Source organism: Zingiber officinale, chromosome 8B (assembly GCF_018446385.1).
Source record: "Zingiber officinale cultivar Zhangliang chromosome 8B, Zo_v1.1, whole genome shotgun sequence".
NCBI classification, from domain to species: Eukaryota; Viridiplantae; Streptophyta; class Magnoliopsida; order Zingiberales; family Zingiberaceae; genus Zingiber; species Zingiber officinale.
The window spans coordinates 51204284-51231247 of record NC_056001.1 but is presented as its reverse complement, the minus strand read 5'-3'; the positions used below and the strand labels follow the sequence as shown (position 1 = coordinate 51231247).

The following is a 26964-nucleotide window of genomic DNA, read 5'->3' as shown; positions in this document are numbered from 1 at the left end:
GACCTACTTGGATTTTCACTCTTGCAAACCTTCCTGTTGGACTTACCTTTGCCTAATCTCCAATTAGGACTCTCCTAGATGCCTAAACTCCAGTTAGGACTTTCCCATTGCCTAAACTCCAGTTAGGACTTTCCCATTGCCTAAACTCCAGTTAGGACTTACCCGGTCAAGTCTCCGGTCAACACTGACCCACTTGACTTGTCTTCTCATCAATCTGGTCAATCCCTTGACCATCTCCACAATCGAACAATTGCTCCCGCAATCTCCATATATTGTCAAACTCCTTATATTGTCAAACATCAAAACTCAAATCCCGACTCAAGCTTGACTCAACTCAAGCTTAGTCAAACTGGTCAAAGTTGACCTAGGGAAATTGCCCTAACATTAACAACTACCCAGGTTGTAACCAAATAAATCTTGAGTCTCTTACTTTATTTAATGCTATTTCTTTTTATTACTTAATTAGTGTGTCCTTGCTTAAAGTATGTTACGTTAGCAAGAGAGGTTTGAATTTTAACTTGCAAGCTATTCTTCCCCATCTAGCCGGTCCAACCGATCTAACAAAATCTTCTCCCTTCCACTTACCTTGAGTTGGAGATTTAGTCTATAAACCAATGTGTCAAATTTTAATAGTTATCAATAACTATTTCGATAGTATTCATGTGATCATTAACCCAATATTAAGAAAAGTACTTAGCACACATGACCAAAAAAAAATCATCCCAACAACTTGTGCCTCATTTTCGTTCATGAATTACATTACATCCTCTCCGACAGTTCAATGCTTAGTAGGGTATGCATGTAGTCCTACTAACTTAGAAGCTGTATATTAATTTGTATATTGAATTATTAATTTGTGGTCATTAGGGTAGTCATTGATCATGTTTCTACTAATTGAGGAAGAACAAAACCCATAACTTCTTTTTGCCTGCCTCATTGCTTTGACTAGATTAGGAAGACACCTGAAGCCTTGCCATTTACAAGGGTTGCTCTGCCAACCGTTTTCAAACCATATTCTTCAATCTTCATAAACATAAAATTTAGAAATATAAATGATATACATAATTGAAACATTGTCATTTGTCATTTGAGTACTAGTAGCTATAGAAAGGCAAGTAACTATAAATATGTTAGTTTAGAAGTGTTTTCAGTAAATAAGTAAAAAAAAGTACCGTGTGAGGCAAAAAAAGAAAAGTATTTGTCTCTATTTGTGTAACATATAATTCAAACTGGTGTAGAACTTAGAAAGAAAATGATTTGATATTTAAAATATTGTGCTAAGTAACTACGTTGTATTAAAAATTATTAACATATAAGTGGGCAAATAATAAATGTTATCTATGAGAATTCTCTTAATATAACTATATTTATTATTTTAGTTGTGAATTAAATGGATTGGACTCTAAGTTAAAATTAATCTAGAAGAGGCCTTAGAATTTGAATAAGATGGAGGTATCGGACCGCTTAGCTAAATTTTACCTATTGGTGTATTCAACCATGAACTAATGGACCTAGTTTGGGTTTTAATTTTTGAACAAGATATTAGATGGGATAGGAACCAAATAGAAACCATTGGAGATCCATTGTAGTTTGTAGTGGTCAAACGATCCAAGTGCTCTTAATGACAATATTGTGGAATTTAGGGAAAAAAAAAGACTTGTCTCATTAAGAGTCTTGTAAATAGAGGAGGGAACTCAAAAGAGTTTCTACGATTTTCCAAAGTTGTGAGAAGAACATTACCATGGTTCTATTCCTCATTTCAATGGTTCTTCTTTCATGGCATGCATTACATTATTGGTATTTGTGGTTATTACTAGGACTTGATAGATTGTTAGAGATTTGTTAGATATTTGAAGAAAAGAAAGAGGAAATTTAGGAATGACCCACCTAAAGATCATAGGTCGCAGAGTAAGAACATTTGTGCTTGTGCTTGTGCTTGTGCTTGTGTTTGTGCTTGTACTTACATTATGTTCATGCTTGTGTTTTGTGCTTGTGTTTGTGTTTGTGTTTATGTTTATGTTTGTGCTTATGTTTGTTTACTCTATTATTTGAATATTTTATGTACCGATGTGGTTATAGTTGAACACAAATAAGAAAGGCACAATTGAGTTAATTCACACTAGTTTCACACAATGATCCTACACTATAGTTGAGAAATTGTAAGACTATACATTATCCCATTGTCATATCCAGTCGTGACTCTCGTCTCATGTCTAGACTCTTGGAAAAGTTTTTAAATGGCTTTAGAAATTGAGTTACAAGTTGTTTAGCTTTCCAACCTTAAATGGATGGTCAGTTGGCGTGTAGAGGGCCTCCTATGAGCTTGTATTCTAGGTTTTGAGATAGTTGGGGGGACTACCCATATTTTAGTAGAGTATGAGTAGTCATGTAACTCTTTTAAAGAGTAATATTTTAGATGAAGTAGGTGAATGCTAATTACTTGGTTCATAATGCATTTAAAAAGGGATGCAGAAATGGTGAAGATGATTAGACAAAGGTTGTTGACCGTTCATAGTAGCCAAAAAGGTTATGCAAATAAAAGACGTATAGACCTAATGTTCTCTGAGGGGATCATGTATTTCTTCATGTATCTCCTATTAAGGGCATACAGATATTTGGTGTTAAGGATGAATTAACACCTAGATTTATTAGATCCTTTTAGATTCTTGAATGGGTAGACCTAGTGGCTTATAAGCTTGCTCTACCATGTCCACTAGCTTCATGTATCGATGCTGTAGAGATGTGTTTTTTTAATCCATCTCATATGCTAGAAAGTTTGATGGCACCTTTTATCTAGATATTATTTATGACGAACATCCACTCTGTATTTTGGAGCACAAAGAGCGCACCAATTTCGAAAGAAGAGGGTACATTTCATGAAAGTATCATGACAACATCATTCTAATTAGGAGACTATCTAGGGGCATGAGAAAGACATGCGAAAATAATTTTCTTATCTCATTTCTTCAAATAACAATTAAATTTAGAGGATCGTCATTCTGATTAGGAGACTATCTGGAGGTATGATGAAGACATGCGAAAACAATTTCCTCATCTCGTTTCTTCAAATATCAATTGAATTTAGAGGACCATCATTCTGATTAGGAGATTATCTAGGGGCATTAGGATGACATGCGAAAATAATTTCCTCATCTCATTTCTTCAAATAACAATTAAATTTAGAGGACCAAATTTCGGGATAGGATATTACATCTTTAAATAAATAAGGGTGCGGTTGAAATTAAAAAAAATAATAATTAAAAAATTACTTTTCAATTTAGAAAAATTTTAAAATTTTTGGTCAAATTTAAACAGAATAAGCTAGATATGTAGAAATACTTTCACATAAAGATATTATTTAATCTAACATAAATGATTTATTTCAGTAGAGCAACCTAATTTTTAAAAATAAATCTTTAAACATATATTTTCAATTCTAAATTTTTTTCTAATTTTCTTGGATATGTAAAATAGATTGTTTAATGACAAAAAAAATTAAAGTTTCCAAGTTCCTAATTTTTGAATTTGTAATATTAAAAATTAACTTTTTGGAAAATAATTCATAAAAATTTTATTATTTATCAAAAAATTCTAAATATAATTTCCCTTAATAGAAACATTACCATTCTATTAGTGTAGAAATTTTGAATAGAAAATTTAAATAGAAGATTATTAGAAAAAAATTTCTAAGTCAAATAATTTCTACCCTGACAAAAAATTGGGAATTCAATCTAAAAAGGATTTCGGAACCCAATATAGATTTCTACCTACTTGATTTACTTAAAATTTTGGTGGTACATAATTTATAGGGATTTTCCCTATCCATCCCTTATAATTTTTATTGTACCGGTTAATTCTACTATAATATCTAAACCTTGATTTTTAAAAATATTTGAACTTGCATAGTCATTTTTCAGTTTCTCTATTTGTGCTTTTAGTTTTTTATTTTCCATTTTTAAATTATCATACATTATTAAAGTACATGAATTTGCTAGGTTTAATTTGAGCTTAGCATTTCCATTTTCTAATTTTAGCATGTTTTTGTATAGCATTTTAATAAATTTAAAATATTCTTCAAGAAGTAAGGCTCATACCTCACTTGCCTCGTGGTCAGATGCTTCATCTTGATTGCCGCTTTCTTCTAAAGATCCTCTCCCTTCATCGATGCTAATTTCTGAGAAACTTTCATCATTCCTCTGGTGGTCTGCCATCAGGGGTAATTCGGCGTACTCTTCTAACTCTGATTCTAATGACAAGGAATCATTCCATGTCGCCTTCACGGTCTTATACTTCAATCTTGTTGGTCCTTTGCCCTTGTCTTTCTCCTTTTTCTTTAATTTAGGACAGTCGTTCTTGATGTGCCCTTCGTCTTAGCAGTTGTAGCATCAAACTTTTCTTTTGTTTCGAAGATGCTTCTTCGCTTGCGACATGAAATTTATTAGCTTTAAAAGATTTACTAAAATTTCTTACCATTAAGGTTGGCTCGTCTTCGTTAATTGATGCTTCAGAGTCCGAATCGTTTGTTCTTGTCTTCAGGGCAATTGTCTGACTTAGTTCATTATTTAATTCTGCACATCTAAATTTGTGAAATTGTAAAATTGAAAACAAACTTTCTAATGAATTTACCTCTAGATCCTGAGAAATGTAATAAGAGTCAACTATGGACGCCCATTCTTGTGTTTTAGGGAAAGCATTCAAAGCGTACCTTAGTGAATCTCGATTTACTACATTTTCTCCGAGATTCGTGAGTCCGGTAATTAGCTCCTTTAGTTTAGCATGCAGTTGTATTACTGACTCTCCTTCTTTTAGCCGGAGGTTTGTCAGTTGGTTTCGGAGCAGGTCCCATCTCGCAAGCTTTTCTTTGAACATTCCTTCATGTAGCTCTAGGAACTTCTCCTAAAGTTCCTTTGCTGATCCGTAGGCATAAATCCTGCTGACTTCTTGAGGTGGCAGCATGATTAGCAGGTGGAATTCAGCTCGTCCATTTGTCACAAAGTCCGCTTGCTCCTTCTTTGTCCAAAGGTACTCTTCTTTTTCTTCACCTTTTTGATCTTTTAGAGCTACAAAATTGTATTTGATTATTAATAAAACCACAAAGTCAGTTTTAAAAAATGTCTTCATTCGCTTTTTCCATAAAGCGAACTCCCCCTAGAACTTCGGCGAGTAGATATTTGGTTCCACCATCGTCTTGTTTGCTTCGGTCGGCGGTTAGTCCTTCTGAAGCTCCCTTGCTCTGATACCAATTATTAGTCCCAATGTGGCCTGCAAGAGGGGGTGAATTGCTTGCAGAAATAAAACAACCTCTTTCTTGTGCTTTGGACTTTGATTAGTAAGCACAATTAATTTAAATAAAAATAAAGAAGAGGTGAGGAATTATTTGGTTACAACCTAGGTGGTTGTTAATCCAAAGCTTCAAAAATAATCCACTAGAAAAACTCCTTTGTTGAATGCGGATTAGCCTTTGATAACTCACAAGAAAGATTAGGAAGTGATTACAAGACTTGTAGTTCAATTGTTGTATAATTCCTAATTCCAGGATTCTTTTTATAGCCCTTGGAAAAACCTATCCATCGCTCGGAGGCGCCTCTAATGAGGTTTAGGGTGCCTCCACGAGGATAAAGTTTTATCCTCTTCGCAACGGTAGCCTAACAGCTACCGGAGGAGCCTCAAACAACTTGAGGGTGCATTCCGAAAAGGCGCTAGGGTACCTTCAATAATTTGAAGGAGCCTTGGCTGTGTCGCTTGGGTGAGGCGCCTGGACTGGGTCTAGGCGCCTAGAGTCCGAGCACTTGGACCCTATCCAGGCACAAGGACAAGCATCAAAGTTTCTATTCACTTCTTTCGTTGCTCTTTTCACTTGGATGATTTTGGCAATCCGAAATTGGGCTTACCCGAACTCATCTTCCTGCCTTCTCCTCGATTAGGTTTCCTCCTTGGTTTCTCATCCCTCGAACCGCTATGCGCGTCCTTCTCATCTGTCAGCGTACTCTTCCACAGCTTTTTATCCCTCGGACACACCAAGTCTGTCGACTCGCTTCTCGTGCCATCCTTTTCACCTGCTGTGTCTTTCACTCAACTTCTTGTATTCCTAAGCTTTTGCATACTTAGAAACAAGACATCAAACACAAACATGATCTAACTTAATTCGGTTGACTACATTAAAACTACCACGGGGTACTTTTATATACAATGCATCCTTCTCGGGTGGGTTGCAGCCTTGCAGGTCACTCACCCTTATACATTTACATTTATACATGATATATTCGTATTATGTTTATATGATACATCCTTAATGAATATATTAAATATGTGATTTATCGACTTAATAAACTATATTAGCCATGACACAGTGTGACACAAAATCCTAGCCAGTACATGGTGTGACACAGAATCCTAAGATATAAAAAGATGAAAATAACTCTAACAGAAATAAAAAAAATTAACACAAAAGGAAAAAGATCTTCGAAGCCTCCAAAAATGTCTTAAATAGTACTTTTTAGGCATATGACTGGGTTGTTATGAATTTCATCTATTAATCAATTGAGAGTTTTGTTTTGAGTAGGGGTGGCAATTTCTGACTAGACACAAAAACACGACCTGAACCGAACATGAAAAAATTAGTTTAGGGTCAGGTCTTATTGGGTTCGGGTCGGGTTCAAGTTGACCTAATTAACATGATTAATAAATAGATCGGGTTCGGGTCAACCTGAAATGACCTAATTACAACCCACGAATCCGTTTATAAATATTCTCGGATCTGGTTTGGGTTGGATTCTGGTTGAGTTCGGGTTAAAATAAGTATATTTTTATAAAATCGGTCTTTTCGGGTCAGGTTCGGGTTAAGATGAATATGTTTTTATAAATGAGTCATTTCGGATCAGGTTTAGGTCAAATATAGATAAACGGGTCAGGTACGGGTTGAACAATTTGACCTGAAATATTTATCAAATTGGATTCAAGTTTTGATGTTCCAATCCATTAACCCACCTATCTAAATCCGATCAATTGTCATCCCTACTTTTGAGTATTTTGAGGTCACATGGTTAAATCCAAACCCAAAAAAAAAAAAAAAAAAAAAATTATGATCTATCCCATGTATGAGTATGCCACCCCTTATGTCCTTTCATCGGTCATCCCTCCCTTGTCCCAATAGGTGAGCAAATAACCGCTCACCTATGTAACACTAACACTATTCACTAAAATAGTTATTATAAACCCCTAGAGGCTACTATAACTATCAATAAAAGGAAAAAATCATTTATCTTAATTGTTAAGAAAGTTAAATTTCCTTCATAATCTTATAGTATGATGTAAATCTGTACCATAAATTAGTTTTTTAAAAAATCAAGAAAATGGTTCCATACAAGTCAATAATAACAAAATCAAACCTCTTTCCAAATTAGAATTCATGTAGCTAATAAATGATTCGTCCAGACAAAAAAGTTAATATATAAAAGAGTGAACAAAAAACAGATGAAATAAGCCTCCACATGATAATTTACCATTATCAAAGAAAACAAATTTTTAGCATTTATATTCTTCAACAAATAAAGCCAAATATTTTTGAGCTCTTTTGTACTCCATGTCTTGATTGAATCATGCAGTGTAGCATGTATTTGAGTATCGTTCAGAATTTAGGCAGAGTATATGATCCAAATCACACTAGGGGATGAGCAAAACAACAAGTATTACTCACGATCCAAAGAATTAATATTGACAATTTGTCTGACGATGCGACAACATGTAATCTGTACTTACAAACAAGAAGATACGATGAAACAATGGACAATTAATCTTATGGACAAATTAAGCTAATGCTGACCGAACCACTATCAACTGTGATAAACCATGAACTCTAATGCAGAACCCAAAAGTCATCGCTAGCTTGATTAATTACTATGTATACTATTGTAGTTGGAGGTCAAAGAGTGTTCCCATGTGTTCTGGACGATGGATGAGTAGTGGATTCACACGAGAGGCGATTTGGTAGAACACCTGCCATGTTAATAAGCTATCGGAGCCGGACTGATGTCGAGAGCCCACTGCTCGCTCAACTCGGACGGTAGAGGCCACCCGCTCCAATCCTCCGTAAAGCCCAGGACAATGCTTGCAAAGGTGCTTCACATCGAACACCCTTTTGCCGAAAAAGAAGTGAACGAGGTGCAAGAACTCACGAACGGTCTTTGGTAATTTGCAGTCGCATGTCAGCATCTTGACTATAGGAAGGTACCCAGGAGACGGGAGAAAAATGGCCAAAGGAAAGCAAGCCGGAGGTGGCCAAGTGGTGGGCGAATGTGCAAGAGTCGATGCCCCATATTTGATTCTTTTGGAAGTCGATGCCATTAGCCTTGAGCAGCTCGACGGAGGAAGGGGCGTAACGGTCGCGGATGATGTCGAAGTCGCGGAAATTAAATTCCCACACGTAACGCACACAAGTGCCGTCGCTGTAGATGGCACATGGGAGGTTGCCGGCGGCGTCGGAGAGGGTGAGACCGACCTGGACGATGCGGAGGGCCTCGACGTTGGCGCGGATCAATTCGTAGCGCTGGGGGAGGGTGAGGGTGCAGTAGGGATTTTTGGAAGCGACGACGACGCCAGGATACTCGGTGTCCAATGCGACGAAGGGGTGGAACGGGACGGCGGAGCGGATAAGGGCGAACTCCTCGTCGAGGTTATGAGCCCACACGGAGCGAACCTCGACTCTGCTGGCGCTGGTGCTGAAGGCGGAAGAGGAAATTAGCATATCGTTATTGTTGACGACTGCAACAGCCATGATGAGTTTAATTTGATGATATTAGAAATACGAAAGTAGTGGAAGGCTGGAGATCGAGGAGTGGAAATTAAAATGGAAAGGGAGGGGGAGTTTAAATAGAGCAGGAAATGGAAATCAAAGAGAGAAAATCGCACACACTAAACAGAATTAGTTGCCGCTCGAAGCGAAATATAAGGATATATATATATATATATATATATATATATATAATGATTCTAAACGAGCTTAATCAGGACTTTAAGTCAAGGATAAACCCAGCAGAAATTAGCGAGCTCAAGGGGTTTAGTATTAGTTAATTAATTAATTAATTAAAGTTGTTGCCGTCGAATCGTTCATTTTCTTTCTTTAATTAAATTTCTGTACGTGTAATTTAGTCATTATTTGCCTTTAAGTCAAGTATTAATCTGGCGCCAAATCCAGTAGCAATTAGCGAGCTCAACAAGGGTTAGTATTAATTAATTACAAGGGTTGTTGCCACCGAATCACTCTTTTTTTTTTAAATAATTTTCTTTAATTATTAAACTAAACTTATGATTTTATTTCTAAACTTTAATACTAGCCTAGCTAGCCGGTTTCAGTCAGGAGGATATCCTATCTAAGACTTGTAAAGAGGGTGTGTTGGGTAAGGCGGATAAATGATTGACCAATAGAAAACCTTTTTCTTCCAAAAGAAGCTTTCCTTTGCTCCAACCATTTCTCTTCCAAAATAAGCTTCCCTTTACTCCTTCGATCTTGTGCATAAATAGACGAGCCAATAAAATATTAGCACCCAAAAATCAAGGGGAGTCCCTGGTAAAGGTCCTCCAACGCTCAAGTCAATATGAATCCGAACGAGTGGCTGAAGAACAGTAAGAACACGCATGCAAGAGTAAGCTGCAGATATTCAGTGAGTGTCCCTTCGTTATGGAGAAAGCTCTTCTTTCATATACCACGTCACATAACTTACGTAATCATAAGGTGGCAAAATGTGTCAGAGGTTGTTAATTAAAGAAGAGGGTACGGCCTAGGCAATACGTCGTAGTCATCCAAGAAATCTTCTACTGACCCAAATGTATACCTCTTTTGTTGTTTATAGTTTCTGTTATCACTGAGGTGAATGAAGTAATATGGTATTATAATTGGTGTGCTGATGGGAGGCACGATGGTCCCTGAAGAAAGTTCCAGAAAAATATTCTCTGACACATAGTTGTTATTATGACAGGTTGTTAGAATGTTGTCTATTAAATATGTCTCGGTCGGTTCTTAAGTCGACCGCCATGTTAGGATGATGTTGTCTCCTGAATATGTGATGCCCCTAGTTTTTCTTTTTTATTTATTTATAAACATATATAGTTGCGGACATCACTTATCCATACTTCCCAAAATGGGCTCTTAATTCAACTACGATACATAGATATGCGACTCATTGGTAAAAGACTCACTCTTGATGTCGATGAAAATAGTATGGGACCAAAGCCAAAGGCAATTTATACATTGAATAAGGATCAGAGACGTGTTGTGTGAATGCTTAAAATCATTAAAATTTCGAGATAGGATGTCTCTAATCTTGGAAGATGTGTCGATATGAAAGAATGCAAATTATAGGATTTTTGAAAATTTATATTTTGATTTGTCGATACAAGAGTTTGATCGCTTATGTCAAGAAGATTTTGCACCATGGTTTAAATCATATTTAAGTAGTCAATTTAAATTTAGTTTTTGCTTAAGAATTTTGTAATAATTGTTGTATTTGAATTTAGGTTCTTGTTAATAAAACTCACATTGAGCCAGAATTACTAATTCATCTGGCATGGGGTCCAAAAGAAATGGTATGCACTTGGCCAGCTTATTTCATAAATGCATATAATTTTCATACTCAAAATTATGGAATGGGAAAAACTACAATGAATAATGGAGTTTGTGTTAAGTCATCCAATGATTGAGATACAAGTAATAATTTTTATGGTTTGCTAGATGAAATTATAGAGATAGAATATCCTGGCCCAGAAATGCAAATAATTCTATTCATGTGTCGTTGGTTTGACCCTATCATAGGGATGAAGGTGCATCCACGATATAATTTGGTTGAAATAAATCATAAGAGATTGTACAAGAAATATGAACCATTTGTGTTGGCACAGCAAACAATTCAGGTTTTCTATGCTTCATATCCTAATCTAAAACGTGACAAAGTTGATTGGTGGGTCATTTATAAAATGAAAGCACGGAAAAAAATTGAGGAACATTGGGAGGACATTGCTTATCAACAAGAGAAAGTTATGAATACATATCATACTGAGGAATATATTATTCCAACATTACGAGACCCCAACGGAGTAGTCATAAAGGTGGATGCAACTGAAATTGATGATAAAGATGAGGAGGAGGAGGAGGACGACGACGACGACGATGACGACGAGGATGATACTGATAATGACAATGAGAACTTTGATTTTATTGTAATGGGCAAGTTTTTTATCTTAATAAATTAAACTTTATGATATTTTATTTTCATATATGATACTAATTTTTTAGGAGTAAATTTAGTTTTAATCTGCAGATTACAAAACTTATAGCTCAATTAGTTTATTTGTCTCAATTAATATAAAACTATTTTATTTTTAAATTTATATATTTTATCTATTAATACTTTGTATTTTTAGGAATTATGGTAAGTTTTTTTTCTTCATATTATTCATTATGCATCATATTTGTATTTACTTTATCATTTTTTTTAATTTTCAGAATATGTTTTGATGGGGGTGGTTGCATACGGAGATATGAAGTTACAGCACCTGCAGACATTGTTGCTACACCCCCATCTGATCAGGCAGTACCGTCGCATACACCTATGCCAATACCATTGCATACACCTATGCCAGCACCAACACATATAGCTATGTCAGTACCTCCCTCTACAGGATTGCCTTCCCCTTCGGCAGTGCCTTCTCCTTCCATAGTACCTTCACCGATTGAGTCACCAGTACCTTCTTTCGTTCCTTCTCGACTCTCGGTTGCTGAGAGGTCGAACACTCGAGAGTCTATATCCCCTTGTGGAGATTCGTAAATAGAATCAAACTATTTCATTTTTTTAAACTATTTTAATTATTTAACATTTTTGTAATTTATAATAGATTTGATAATTATGTCTGTGTTATTCATGAGATTAATAGAATCGTGAATAACCGTTGGAGAGGAGACTCGATGAGTTATACAAGCACTCCAGCACCGACAAGAGTGCTATGGTGGAGTGAATTTAAGGTATATCTCAATCATTTCATATCTTAAATAAAAGTGAATATATAAATATTTATTTTTCTTCCATTGCAGCGATCATTCACTTGGGACATGATTGATGAGATGGAAATAAAGAGGATTTTCATGAAAAAATGTGGCGATCACATTCTCCATGTACTCAATTATGCAAAGTTGAGGGGAAAAGGACCACCATTCATCATCGAGGAAAATTGGATAAAGATTTAAAATTTTTGGGAAAGTGAGGAGTTTAAGAAAAGAAGTCACCAAAATAAAATAAATCAATCTTTTAATCTGGAGATATGTCTGCGACATATGCGGGAGGTTCTATCAATGTGGATGAGTATAGAAGCAGATTGGCAATTTTTTAACTCTCTTAATATTTTCTTAATCTATTTTACACTATTTAATTATTTTTAATTATCTTTTTTAGACCAAAGAATTGTGAAAGGAGACTAATTTTATAGATACTTTCATCCGCACATTTCAGAAAAAAGATAAGACTTGGAGCGGGGTCAGAGCTAAAGCAATTAAGATTTAAATAAACTTTGGATCTTAATTTATAACTTAGATTTTATTATTAATGTACCTACTCTAACTTTATACTCTTGCGTTCCTAAAATTTTATTATTGAAAATTTGGTTTTTTTTTTTTAATTACAATACAGGAAAAATATGTTGAGCTAGAGGCAGCACAGGAAAAATATGTTCCTAAATTTTATATTTGGATTTTTTTTCATGTCATGTTATTGTTGATTCTATATTTTTATTTTACCTTGATACATTGCATCTTATGTCATGTTTGGTATATTTTTACAAGTACATTATTTGTCATAACTATACAAAAAAATATATTCAAAACAATATTATGAGTTTGACATTGGTAGATATTACAACAATCTACAAGAAATATGAAACAAAAGATTAACTAGAAACATGAGTCTTGAACAAAGGATATGAATTGCAAACAACTTTAATTTCACCTTGATACTTTGCATTTTATTTCATGATGATACTTTGCATGTTATGACAAATGATCTTAGTAACAAATTTCATTCATGCAGAGGCGGATTTACAAGGGGGTTTGGGGGGGCCACGGCCCCCCCAAATTTCCATGTAAATCCTCCCTATATATACATGGTTGTATTATATATACTAGGATATATATATAGTATTAATTAGAATGGTGAAGGAGTAATGATGAAATTAATCTTCCTTTTGAATATATTTTAATATAATTGATGAATGATATACTTATTAAATATGCTATATAATTTAAGAGAAAAATATTTTTTTTGGAAGTTTTTTAATTTACCTAATAGGAATTATGTTGAAAAAAAAATTAAATTTAACAAAAGGAAACTACAAATCATTAATTATATACAAATATTATTAGTAATAATATTATTAGTTTATTACTATATAGAAATCTTTTCTAATTTATGATATAGGCATTTTCTCTCCTATGGCTAGACATCTCGATCTTTTCCAATTCACTCCAAAATCATTGTTGTTGCTTTCATTGTCAATTGTAACATCGTTGATCGTCAGAATTCAAAATTGATTACATATTTAGAAAGTCCGCAATCTAAATTTTCTATTGGTAGTTTGATATCAAAATCTTGAAGTAATATCGCAACTTGAGAAGAGTCGTTGGCCCTTGTTTCATGTCAGAACTACATTTGAGCTTGTTCGCTATTGTTATCTTGTCAACCACGGTAACCTAGGACGGTGATTTCTAGGTAAATTTTGATTTCGATTTCAGTCGTAAATTGAGAATTCGGAGGTTGTTCAAGGGTGTACAAATTTCTGACGATAATTATTTTTGTCACTTATCATGTGGCCCCCCCAAATTTAAAATTCTGGATCCGCCCCTGCATTCATGTATGTAAATGTTAGATATAGATATCATTAATATGTTTGATATAGTTTTTTTAGTTATAAATGATACTTATTGTTTGTTTGTAATTTGACGCAGGGCGACCTAAGCTCCTGAGACATGACGATATGTATTTTTTTTCCTTTGGATACCTTGTTACATTTGTTGTTTGGATTATGATAGAACTTTCATGTGTTGGATATTATGATTTGTTGTATTTGTTGTTGTTTGGATTTTAGTTATTTGTATATATGAATATGATGTGTTTAGTTTTGAGATGATTTGTTTGGATGTAAGATATGGATGTGTTTAGTTTTGGGATTATTTGTTTAGATGCTGGATATGGATGTATTAGATATAATTTGTTGAAGATGTTGTAAGTGTAATATGTAAACAGGATAACAGAAAAATTAAGAAAGATTTTTGGATTTTTTTTTGTTTTTCGAACAAATTTGTAACAAATTTTTGTCGCAAATTTATCGTAAATTTACGACAAATCAAGATTCACTGCAAATTTGCGATAAATACGAATTCGTCCCAAACTTCGTCACAAATTTGGAACAAAAATTAGCTTTTCGTCGCAAATTTTGGTCAACAAAAAACTTTTGCGATAAATCAAATTCATCGCAGATTTGAGACAAAATTTAGTTTTCGTCGCAAATTATGGACAACTTTTGGGACGAATCCAGATTCATCCCAAACTTCTTCGCAAATTTGTAAAGGATTTTTTTTACTGGACGAGCTTAAAGTGACATTTTTTTGGGATGTATCCAGATTTGTCGCAAATCTACGATGAATCCAGTTCGTTGCAATTTTGCGACAAATCCAGATTCGTTGCAGATTTGCGAAGAATTTGGATTCGTTGCAGATTTGTGAAGAATATTGATTCATTACAGATTTACAACCAAAATATGTTTTTTTCCCAAATATGTAACGAAAATAGGATTTTTTCCTTATAGTTATTTGTAATTATGCAACGTTTTTTGTCACGAAAAATTTTCATTGCAAATTTGGGACGAAAATATATGTTTGTCGCAGATATAAGATGAAATTTGCCACAAATTAAAGTTCGTTGTAGATTTGTAACGAATTCTGTGACGAAAATTGAAATTTAACACAAAATTTTCAACAAAAATTGTTTATTTGTCGCCAAATTTTGCAACGTCATTTTTGGGACGAAATTATGTTCATCCCAAAATTCGTCGCAAAATATTTTGTGACGAATTTTTTTAACAAATTCATCCCAAATTTCATTGCTAAAAAGCAATTTTTTTTAGTGCAATTAAATTGGTTATGTTGGAATTCTTGGGATTTAGGGACGAATTTGGCGACAAAAAGAATTTTCAATAATTTTGCAACAAATATTTTTCGTCACAAAATTCATCCCAAAATTTGGGACGAAAATTAATTTGTCGCAGATTAGAAATTTTTTATATTATTATTTTCATCGCCAAATTTATTACAAATTTAGGACGAAAATTAATTTGCCGCATATCACAATTTTTTTTATGTTATTATTTTGGTCACCAAATTCGTTGCAACCTCTACAAGAAAAATATTATTCATCTCAAGAGTTATTTTTGATGCAGAGTTGTCAATGACAATTTTGTGACAAATATTAAATTTTTTGTTGTAGAATATGCAATAAATTTGGAGACAAAATTATAGTTAGTTTTCAATTTTGTCGTCAAATTCGTTCCCAAACGAATATTATTTTTGTTGCAAACTTGGCGACGAATTTGACAACAAAAATATTATTCGCCACCAATTTCTTCCCCAAATTCGTTGCCAAGTTGGCAACGAGAATTTTAGGACTAAATTTTTTTCGTCCCAAAAATTTTTACAATGGAATTTTTTTTAGAAATTTATCCCAAAATTCGTCCTAAAACAGTGTTTTTTTGTATTGTCACCGACTTAATGAACTATATTAATTGTTTGATAAAATAAACTAAAATCTGGATAATGTTGGAAAATAAGAAATTAAGGAGAAGTGATGAAATTAATTAAGAAGAGAATACAAGACGAATGATATAGAAATATAATTTGTAAATTATGTTGCTCTCTTTGATTATATTTTCATGCACATCTTTTTATCTCCAGTTTATACTTTGTGCTTACTCTCCTTATTCTTTGACCTCTAGGTCCATACTGAGATATACATTAGTGGAGTATTTTAAAGGTTTACATGTAGTTTGGTTAGTTTTTCTCTATATTTTACTCTCACATTGTTATCGTTCACACTCGGAGAGTAAAGTTAGCGTCGTGGCAAGCTTAGCTTGTACACGGCGTGACACAAAATCCTAAGATATTAAAAGATGAAAATAACAAAAAGTTTAACAATATTTTTTAGGCATGAGATTGTGTTGTTACGAATTTCACCTATTAATCAACTGTATATCTTTAAAAGAGTTTCGATTTCGGTGGGTTAATATCACATGGTTAAATCCCAATAAAAAAATCTATGATCTATTAGAGTTCGAATAGATCCTGCGTACGTTGCCTTCTATCCCATGTATGAGAATGCCACCCCTTCCATGTCCTCTCATGGGTCATCCTTCCCTTGTCCCAGTAGGTGAGCAAATAACCTAGAGGCTACTATAACTATCAATAAAAGGAAAAAAAAATCAGTTATTTTAATTGTTAAGAAAGTTAAATTTCCTCCATAATCTTATAGTATGATGTAAATCTATACCATAAATTAGTTTTAAAAAAATCAAGAAAATGGTTCCATACAAGTAAATAATAACCAAAAACCTCTTTCCAAATTAGAATTCCTGTAGCCAATAAATGATTCGTCCAGACAAAAAAGTTAATATATAACGTTATGAAGAGAGGGAAAAAAAAAGATGAAATAAGGCTCCACATGATAATTTACCATTATCAAAGAAAACAAATTTTTAGCATTTATATTCTTCAACAAATAAAGCCAAATATTTTGAGGTCTTTGTATTCCAAGTCTTGATTACAATTTTTCAAAAACACATAATAATTAATGAATAAGATCCTAACCATATATATATTCTGCATCAATTTTTAAATGAAGGCATCATTCAATGTCATCTCTAGCGCACCATTTCTATTCACATTAATAGCCTTCCAAAAGATCAATCATGCAGTGTTTTTAAGTATCGTTCAGAATTTGAGCAGAGTATGATCCAAAACACACTAGGGGATGATTATATTTAAGACAAAGCAAAACAACAAGTACTACTCATGATCCAAAGAATTAATGTGATGCTGAACCACTATCAACGTATAAATGTGATATATAAACCATGAACCCTAAGGCAGTTGGAGGTCAAAGAGTGCTCCCATGTGTTCTGGGCGATGGATGAGTTGTGGATTGACACGAGAAGCGATTTGGTAGAACACCTGCCATGTTAATAAGCTATCGGAGCCGGACTGATGTCGAGAGCCCACTGCTCGCTCAACTCGGACGGTAGAGGCCACCCGCTCCAATCCTCCGTGAAGCCCAGGACAATGCTTGCAAAGGTGCTTCAGATCGAACACCCTTTTGCCAAAAAAGAAGTGAACGAGGTGCAAGAACTCACGAACGGTCATTGGTAATTTGCAGTCGCATGTCAGCATCTTCACTAGGAAGGCGAAGTCATAGGCGCCTTGGAAGGTAACCCAAGAGACGGGAGAAAAATGGCCAAAGGAAAGCAAGCCGGAGGTGGCCAAGTGGTGGGCGAATCTGCAAGAGTCGATGCCCCATATTTGATTCTTTTGGAAGTCGACGCCATTAGCCTTGAGCAGTTCGACGGAGGAAGGGGCGTAACGGTCGCGGCTGATGTCGAAGTCGCGGAAATTAAATTCCCACACGTAACACACACAAGTGCCGTCGCTGTAGATGGCACATGGGAGGTTGCCGGCGGCGTCGGAGAGGGTGAGACCGACCTGGACGATGCGGAGGGCCTCGACGTTGGCGCGGATCAATTCGTAGCGCTGGGAGAGGGTGAGAGTGCAGTAGGGATTTTTGGAAGCGACGACGACGCCAGGATACTCGGTGTCCAATGCGACGAAGGGGTGGAACGGGACAGCGGAGCGGATAAGGGCGAACTCCTCGTCGAGGTTATGAGCCCACACGGAGCGAACCTCGACTCTGCTGGCGCTGGCGCTGACGGCGGAAGAGGAAATTAGCATATCGTTATTGTTGACGACTGCGACAGCCATGATGAGTCTGTTTGATGATATTAGAAATACGAAAGTAGTGGAAGGCTGGAGATCGAGGAGTGGAAATTAAAATGGAAAGGTAGGGGGGAGTTTAAATAGAGCAGGAAATGGAAATCAAAGAGAGAAAATCGCAAACACACTAAACAGAATTAGTTGCTGCGAAGCGATCGAAATATTAGGAGATATATATATCATATATGTAATTAATGATGCTAAACGACTTTATCAGGACTTTAAGTATTAATCTGGCGCCAAATCCAGCTGCAATTGAGAGGTGAATAAACTATTTTACAAAAAACTTTTATAATACGATAAAAAAACGTGTATTAAAAAGCTTTGAAATATAATAAGCATGGAGCTTAAAAGTAAATATCTAAAGTTTAAAATGTAATTTAAAAAATAATAATTAAATGCAAATTTGTAATTGAGAAATAAATAAGAAAGTACGTTTTTTATTAAAGAATTATTTTGATTTGAGCTCCTGTTACATCATTTTAGCCTTTCAAATATGGATAAATAAGAAAGTACGTTATCTGCATGCAAGAATAAGCTGCAGATATTCTGTGAGTGTTCCTTTGTTATGGAGAAGACTCTCTTTTCATATACCACCTCACATAAGTTATATAATTATAAGGTAGTAAAATGTGTTAGAGGTTGTTAAGTAAAGAAGAGGGTGTAACCTAGGCGATACGTCGTAGTCGTCCAAGAAATCTTCTACTGACCCAAATGTATATCTCTTTTGTTGTTTATAGTTTCTGTTATCACTGAGATGAACGAAGTAATATGCTATTATAATTGGTCTGCTGATGGGAGGCACGATGGTCCCTGAAGAAAGTTCCAGTAGAATATTCTCTGACACATAGTTGTTATTATGACAGGTTGTTAGGATGTTGTCTATAAATATGTCTCGGTCGGTTCTTAAGTCGACCGCCATGTTAGGATGATGTTGTCTCCTGAATATGTGATGCCCCTAGTTTTTCTTTTTTATTTATTTATAAACATATATAGCTGCGGACATCACTTGCCCATACTTCCCAAAATGGGCTCTTAATTCAACTACGATACATAGATATGCGACTCATTGGTAAAAGATCCACTCTTGATGTCAATGAAAATAGTAGGGGACCAAAGCCAAAGACAGTTTATACATTGAATAAGGATCAGAGACGTGTTGTGTGAATGCTTAAAATCATTAAAATTTCCAGATAGGATGTCTCTAATCTTGGAAGATGTGTCGATATGAAAGAATGTAAATTGATTGGTTTGAAAAGTCATGACTGTCATATAATAATGTAAAGACTCATTCCTATTGCCTTTAAGGAACTCTTACTAAATTTTGTATGGGGTACTATTACAGAGTTAAGCATTTTTCTACATGATATTTGCTCCACAATTTTGAGATAATCACACATGGAGAAATTAGAAAGAGACATTCCAATCATTTTGTGTAATTTGGAAAGGATATTTCCATCCTCATTTTTTGATTCCATGAAACATCTTTTGATTCACTTGCCATATGAGACCAAAGTTGGAGGATCTGTTCATTTTCGATGGATGTATCCCTTTGAAAGGTAAATTTTTTATCTCTTATGCTTCGATCATCTGAATGCATAAAAATTTACTAATTTAATTATATATTAATATATAATACGATTTGTTTTATCATAATCAAATTCTTATATCATTTGAAGAAAAAAATCAAAAATAAGGCACATGTTGAAACATCTATTGTTAATGCATATATTGTCGAGGAAGTGACAACTTTTGCATCATATTATTTTAAGCCTCACGTTCAGAGCAAATGGCGAAGGCCAGGAAGAAATGATGAGGGCCCTATTGATCCCAATTTAAACTAATTCTCAATTTTGAACTACCTTGGTTGATCAAGTGGACCATGTAAGCAGAAATACTTAACTGGTCAAGAATGGCGGGCAACCCATACATATATTTTACTGAATTGTCTAGAAGTATCATCATTTTACGAGTTAGTATATATATATATATATATATATATATATATATATATATATATATATTATATTTTTTATATCGTACCATTTAAAGTTATATTTTATTTTTTTATCATAGGATTTTTGAAAACTTATATTTTGATTTGTCGATACAAGAGTTTGATCGCTTATGTCAAGAAAATTTTGCACCATGGTTTAAATCATATGTAAGTAGTCAATTTAAATTTGGTTTTTGCTTAAGAATTTTGTAATAATTGTTGTATTTGACTTTAGGTTCTTGATAATAAAACTCACATTGAGCAAGAATTACTAATTCATCTGGCATGGGGTACAAAAGAAATGGTATGCAGTTCGCCAGCTTATTTCATAAATGGATATAATTTTCATACTCAAAATTATGGAATCGGAAAAACTACAATGAATAATGGAGTTTGTGTTAAGTCATCCAATGATTGAGATACAAGTAAAGATTTTTATGGTTTGCTAGATGAAATTATAGAGATAGAATATCCTGGCCCAGAAATGCAAATAATTCTATTCATGTGTCATTGGTTTGACCCTATCATAGGGATGAAGGTGCATCCACGATATAATTTGGTTGAAATAAATCATAAGAGATTGTACAAGAAATATGAACCATTTGTGTTGGCACAGCAAGCAATTCAGGTTTTCTATGTTTCATATCCTAATCTAAAACATGACAAAGTTGATTCGTGGGCCATTTATAAAACGAAAGCATGGAAAAAAAATTGAGGAACATTGGGAGGACATTACTTATCAACAAGAGAAAGTTACGAATACATATCATACTGAGGAATATATTATCCCAACATTACGAGACCCCAACGGATTAGTCATAAAGGTGGATGCAACTGAAAATTGATGATGATGATGAGGAGGAGGAGGAGGAGGACGACGACGACGACGATGACAACGAGGATGATAATGATAATGACAATGAGAACTTTGATTTTTTTCTGTAATGGGCAAGTTTTTTATCTTAATAAATTAAACTTTATGATATTTTATTTTCATATATGATACTAATTTTTTAGGAGTAAATTTAGTTTTAATCTGCAGATTACAAAACTTATAGCCCAATTAGTTTATCTGTCTCAATTAATATAAAACTATTTTATTTTTAAATTTATATATTTTATCTATTAATACTTTGTATTTTTAGGAATTATGGTAAGTTTTTTTTCTTCATATTATTCATTATGCATCATATTTATATTTACTTTATCATTTTTTTGAATTTTCAGAATATGTTTCGATGGGGTGGTTGCAGACGGAGATATGAAATTACAACACCTGCAGACACTGTTGCTATGCCCCCATCTGATTAGGCAGTACCGTCGCATACACCTATGTCAGTACCATTGCATACACCTATGGCAGTACCATCACATATAGCTATGTCAGTACCTTCCTCTACAGGATCGCCTTCCCCTTCCGCAGTGCCTTCTCCTTCCATAGTACCTTCACCGATTGAGTAACCAGTACCTTCTTTCGTTCCTTCTCGACACTCGGTTGCTGAGAGGTCGAACACTCGAGAGTCTATATCCCCTTATGGAGATTCGTAAATAGAATCAAACTATTTCATTTTTTTAAAACTATTTTAATTATTAAACATTTTTGTAATTTATAATAGATTTGATAATTATATTCGTGTTATTCATGAGATTAATAGAATCGTGAATAACCATTGGAGAGGAGACTCGATGAGTTATACAAGCACTCCAGCACCGACAAGAGAGCTATGGTGGAGTGAATTTAAGGTATATCTCAATCATTTCATATCTTAAATAAAAGTGAATATATAAATATTTATTTTTCTTCCATTGCAGTGATTATTCACTTGGGACATGATTGATGAGATGAAAATAAAGAGGATTTTCATGAAAAAAATGTGGCGATCACATTCACCATGTACTCAATTATGCAAAGTCGAGGGGAAAAAAACCAGCATTCATCATCAAGGAAAATTGGATAAACATTTCAAATTTCTGGGAAAGTGAGGAGTTTAAAAAAAGAAGTCACCAAAATAAAATAAATCAATCTTTTAATTCTAGAGATATGTCAGCGACATATGCGGGAGGTTCTATCAATGTGGATGAGTATAGAAGCAGATTGGTAATTTTTTAACTCTCTTAATATTTTCTTAATCTATTTTACACTATTTTATTATTTTTAATTATCTTTTTTAGACCAAAGAATTGTGAAAGGAGTCTAATTTTATAGATACTTTCACCCGCACATTTCAGAAAAAAGATAAGACTTGAAACGGGGTCAGAGCTAAAGCAATTAAGATTTAAATAAACTTTGGATCTTAATTTATAACTTAGATTCTATTATTAATGTACCTACTCTAACTTTATACTCTTGCATTCCTAAAATTTTATTATTGTAAATTTGGTTTATTTTTTTTAATTACGATACAAGAAAAATATGTTAAGCTAGAGGCAGCACAGAGATATTCAGCTTCTACTAGTGTTGATATTGAGAGGTTTGAACCATCTGTTGATACTAATTTCAATTTATCGCTACAGGCGAGTAGGGGCCAAAAGGGGGAGGAAATATTCAGAATGGGTTCTTTGAGTAGAACCCATAGAGTTGGTCGTATATCTTCTTCCTACTCCTCACATACTAGCAGATGCATATCTTCTTCCCAGTTGAAGGGCATTATAAAGGAAAGGGATGAAGAAATGAGAGAAATGTGACAATAACAAGACTTTATTATGCGACATCTTCAATTAAGTTCTGTTCCAAGTCAAACTCCCGATGACGGTGATGATGGTGATGATGATAATGGCGGTAGTGGTAATTCTTCGTAAATTTATGGTAAATTTTATATTTGAATTTTTTTTCATGTCATGTTATAGTTGATTATATATTTTTATTTTACCTTGATACATTGCATCTTATGTCATGTTTGGTATATATTTACAAGTACATTATTTGTCATAACTGTACAAAAAAATATATTCAAAACAATATTATGAGTTTGACATTGGTAGGTATTACAACAATCTACAAGAAATATGAAACAAAAGATTAACAAGAAACATGAGTCTTGAACAAAGGATATGAATTGCAAACAACTTTAATTTCACCTTGATACTTTGCATTTTATGTCATGATGATACTTTGCATGCTATGACAAATGATCTTAGTAACAAATTTCATTCATGTATGTAAATGTTAGATATAGATATCATTAATATGTTTGATATATTTTTTTTAGTTATAAATGATATTTATTGTTTGTTTGTAATTTGACGCAGGAAAAGAAGCACGGAAGGTGACCTAAGCTCCTGAGACATGACGATATATATTTTTTTCCTTTGGATACCTTGTTACATTTGTTGTTTGGATTATGATAGAACTTTCATGTTTGGATATTATGATTTGTTGTATTTGTTGTTGTTTGGATTTTGGTTATTTGTATATATGAATATGATGTGTTTAGTTTTGGGATGATTTGTTTGGATGTAAGATATGGACATGTTGGATAGGATGTGTTTAGTTTTGGGATGATTTGTTTAGATGTTGGATATGGATGTATTAGATATAATTTGTTGAAGATGTTGTAAGTGTAACATGTAAACAGGATAACAGAAAAATTAAGAAAGATTTTGAAATTTTTTTTTGTTTTTGGGATAAATTTTGTGACAAATTTTTGTCACAAATTTATCGTAAATTTACGACAAATCAAGATTCACTGTAAATTTGCGACAAATACATATTCGTCCCAAACTTCGTCACAAATTTGGAACAAAAATTAGTTTTTCGTCGCAAATTTTGGTCGAGAAAACAAACAACTTTTGCGATAAATCAAAATTCGTCGCAGATTTGAGACAAAATTTAGTTTTCATAGCAAATTAGGAACAACTTTTGGGACGAATCCAAATTCGTCCCAAACTTCTTCGCAAATTTGTAAAGGATTTTTTTTGCTGGACGAGCTTAAAGTGACATTTTTTTGGGATGTATCCAGATTTGTCGCAAATCTACGACGAATCCAGCTCGTTGCAATTTTGCGACAAATCCAGATTCGTTGCAGATTTGCGAAGAATATTGATTCGTTGCAGATTTGCAACTAAAATATGTTTTTTCGCAAATATGTGACGAAAATAGGATTTTTTTTCCTTATAGTTATTTGTAATTATGCAACGTTTTTTGCCACGAAAAATTTTCATTGCGAATTTGGGACGAAAATATAAGTTTGTCGCAGATATAAGATGAAATTTGTGACAAATTAATGTTCGTTGTAGATTTGCAACGAATTCTGCGACGAAAATTGAAATTTGCCGCAAAAATTATTTATTTGCCGCCAAATTTTGCAACGCCATTTTTGGGACGGAATTATATTCGTCCCAAAATTCGTCGCAAAATATTTTGTGACGAATTTTTTTAACAAATTCGTCTCAAATTTCTTTGCTAAAAATCAGTTTTTTTTAGTGCAAATTACCGCTCACCTATGTAACACTAACAGTATTCACTAAAATAGTGATTATAAACCCCTTGAGGCTACTATAACTATCAATAAAAGGAAAAAAATCATTTATTTTAATGGTTAAGAAAGTTAAATTTCCTTCATAATCTTATAGTATGATGTAAATCTATACCACAAATTAGTTTTTTAAAAAATCAAGAAAATGGTTCCATACAAGTAAATAATAACTAAATCAAACCTCTTTCCAAATTAGAATTCATGTAGCCAATAAATGATTCGTCCAAACAAAAAAGTTAATATATAACGTTATGAAGAGAGGGGAAAAAAAAAGATGAAATAAGGCTCCACATGATAATTTACCATTATCAAAGAAAACAAATTTTTAGCATTTATAGTCTTCAACAAATAAAGCCAAATATTTTGAGGTCTTTGTATTCCAAGTCTTGATTACAATTTTTCAAAAACACATAATAATTAATTAATAAGATCCTAACCATATATATATTCTGCATCAATTTTTAAATGAAGGCATCATTCAATGTCATCTCTAGCGCGCCATTTCTATTCACATTAATAGCCTTCCAAAAGATCAATCATGCAGTGTTTTTAAAGCAGAGTATGATCCAAAACACACTAGGGGATGATTATATTTAAGACAAAGCAAAACAACAAGTACTACTCATGATCCAAAGAATTAATGTGATGCTGAACCACTATCAACGTATAAATGTGATATATAAACCATGAACCCTAAGGCAGTTGGAGGTCAAAGAGTGCTCCCATGTGTTCTGGGCGATGGATGAGTTGTGGATTGACACGAGAAGCGATTTGGTAGAACACCTGCCATGTTAATAAGCTATCGGAGCCGGACTGATGTCGAGAGCCCACTGCTCGCTCAACTCGGACGGTAGAGGCCACCCGCTCCAATCCTCCGTGAAGCCCAGGACAATGCTTGCAAAGGTGCTTCAGATCGAACACCCTTTTGCCAAAAAAGAAGTGAACGAGGTGCAAGAACTCACGAACGGTCATTGGTAATTTGCAGTCGCATGTCAGCATCTTCACTAGGAAGGCGAAGTCATAGGCGCCTTGGAAGGTAACCCAAGAGACGGGAGAAAAATGGCCAAAGGAAAGCAAGCCGGAGGTGGCCAAGTGGTGGGCGAATCTGCAAGAGTCGATGCCCCATATTTGATTCTTTTGGAAGTCGACGCCATTAGCCTTGAGCAGTTCGACGGAGGAAGGGGCGTAACGGTCGCGGCTGATGTCGAAGTCGCGGAAATTAAATTCCCACACGTAACACACACAAGTGCCGTCGCTGTAGATGGCACATGGGAGGTTGCCGGCGGCGTCGGAGAGGGTGAGACCGACCTGGACGATGCGGAGGGCCTCGACGTTGGCGCGGATCAATTCGTAGCGTTGGGGGAGGGTGAGGGTGCAGTAGGGATTTTTGGAAGCGACGACGACGCCAGGATACTCGGTGTCCAATGCGACGAAGGGGTGGAACGGGACGGCGGAGCGGATAAGGGCGAACTCCTCGTCGAGGTTATGAGCCCACACGGAGCGAACCTCGACTCTGCTGGCGCTGGCGGCGGAAGAGGAAATTAGCACATCGTTATTGTTGACGACTGCGACAGCCATGATGAGTCTGTTTGATGATATTAGAAATACGAAAGTAGTGGAAGGCTGGAGATCGAGGAGATGTTAATTAGGTTTCGATCGAGTTGGAGTGGAAATTAAAATGGAAAGGGAGGGGGAGTTTAAATAGAGCAGGAAATGGAACTCAACGAGAGAAAATCGCAAGCACACTTAAACTAAACAGAATTAGTTGCCGCGAAGCGAAATATTAGGATATATATGGAATTAATGATGCTAAACGAGCTTAATCAGGACTTTAAGTCAAGGATAAACCCAGCAGCAATTACCGAGCTCAAGGGGTTTAGTATTAATTAATTAATTAAAGTTGTTGCCATCGAATCATTCATTTTCTTTCTTTAATTAAATTTCCGTACGTGTAATTTGTCATTATTTGCCTTTAAGTCAAGTATTAATCTGGTGCCAAATCCAGTAGCAATTAGCGAGCTCAACTAGGGCCGATCGGGCCTAAGGAAACTTTATAAATATGGTCAGAATTCCAAGTGCACTTTTACTTATAAATTACTATACATTCGGTCGGATAAAGGATCGATCAAGCCTAAGGTATTTTGGTTCAAAATATCGACCGGACCTCTCAGAACACAACTTCATTTCTCCAGAGGCTAATTATATACTCAGCCGGACAAAATACCGACCGGGTCTAAAGTGCTTAGCTTCATATTACTACCCGGACGGATTTCCAGCATGCACATGTTATCATATTGTTTCTCAATCAGACTCCCAACATGTCCAAAGCTATTTCCCGAGTGGATTTTTAAATAACCTTCAATATATAAAAAGCGACTTAATACAAGAACATATAGGATGGCCGGTATATGCTCAGCAGGGGC

General features: G+C 34.6%; 3 protein-coding genes and 1 long non-coding RNA gene across 4 annotated transcripts; 1 reads left to right on the top strand and 3 right to left on the bottom strand.

Moving 5' to 3' along the window:
* Positions 1-8170: 8170 nt before the first annotated feature.
* On the bottom strand, positions 8171-8773 carry LOC122013809 (probable CCR4-associated factor 1 homolog 11). Its single transcript, XM_042570035.1, has one exon. It carries the CDS (start codon positions 8771-8773, stop codon positions 8171-8173), a length of 603 nt encoding a protein of 200 aa, XP_042425969.1.
* A 3175-nt stretch (positions 8774-11948) lies between these two features.
* On the top strand, positions 11949-12119 carry LOC122014767. Its single transcript, XR_006120760.1, has 2 exons — positions 11949-12013; positions 12083-12119. It is a non-coding gene; the product is annotated as an uncharacterized LOC122014767 (long non-coding RNA).
* Positions 12120-17167: 5048 nt separating this feature from the next.
* Positions 17168-18058, bottom strand: LOC122013808 (probable CCR4-associated factor 1 homolog 11). The gene has a single exon (XM_042570034.1). It carries the CDS (start codon positions 18056-18058, stop codon positions 17168-17170), a length of 891 nt encoding a protein of 296 aa, XP_042425968.1.
* A 7176-nt stretch (positions 18059-25234) lies between these two features.
* On the bottom strand, positions 25235-26119 carry LOC122013807 (probable CCR4-associated factor 1 homolog 11). The gene has a single exon (XM_042570033.1). The coding sequence runs from the start codon at positions 26117-26119 to the stop codon at positions 25235-25237; it is 885 nt and encodes a 294-aa protein (XP_042425967.1).
* Between the last annotated feature and the right edge of the window lie 845 nt (positions 26120-26964).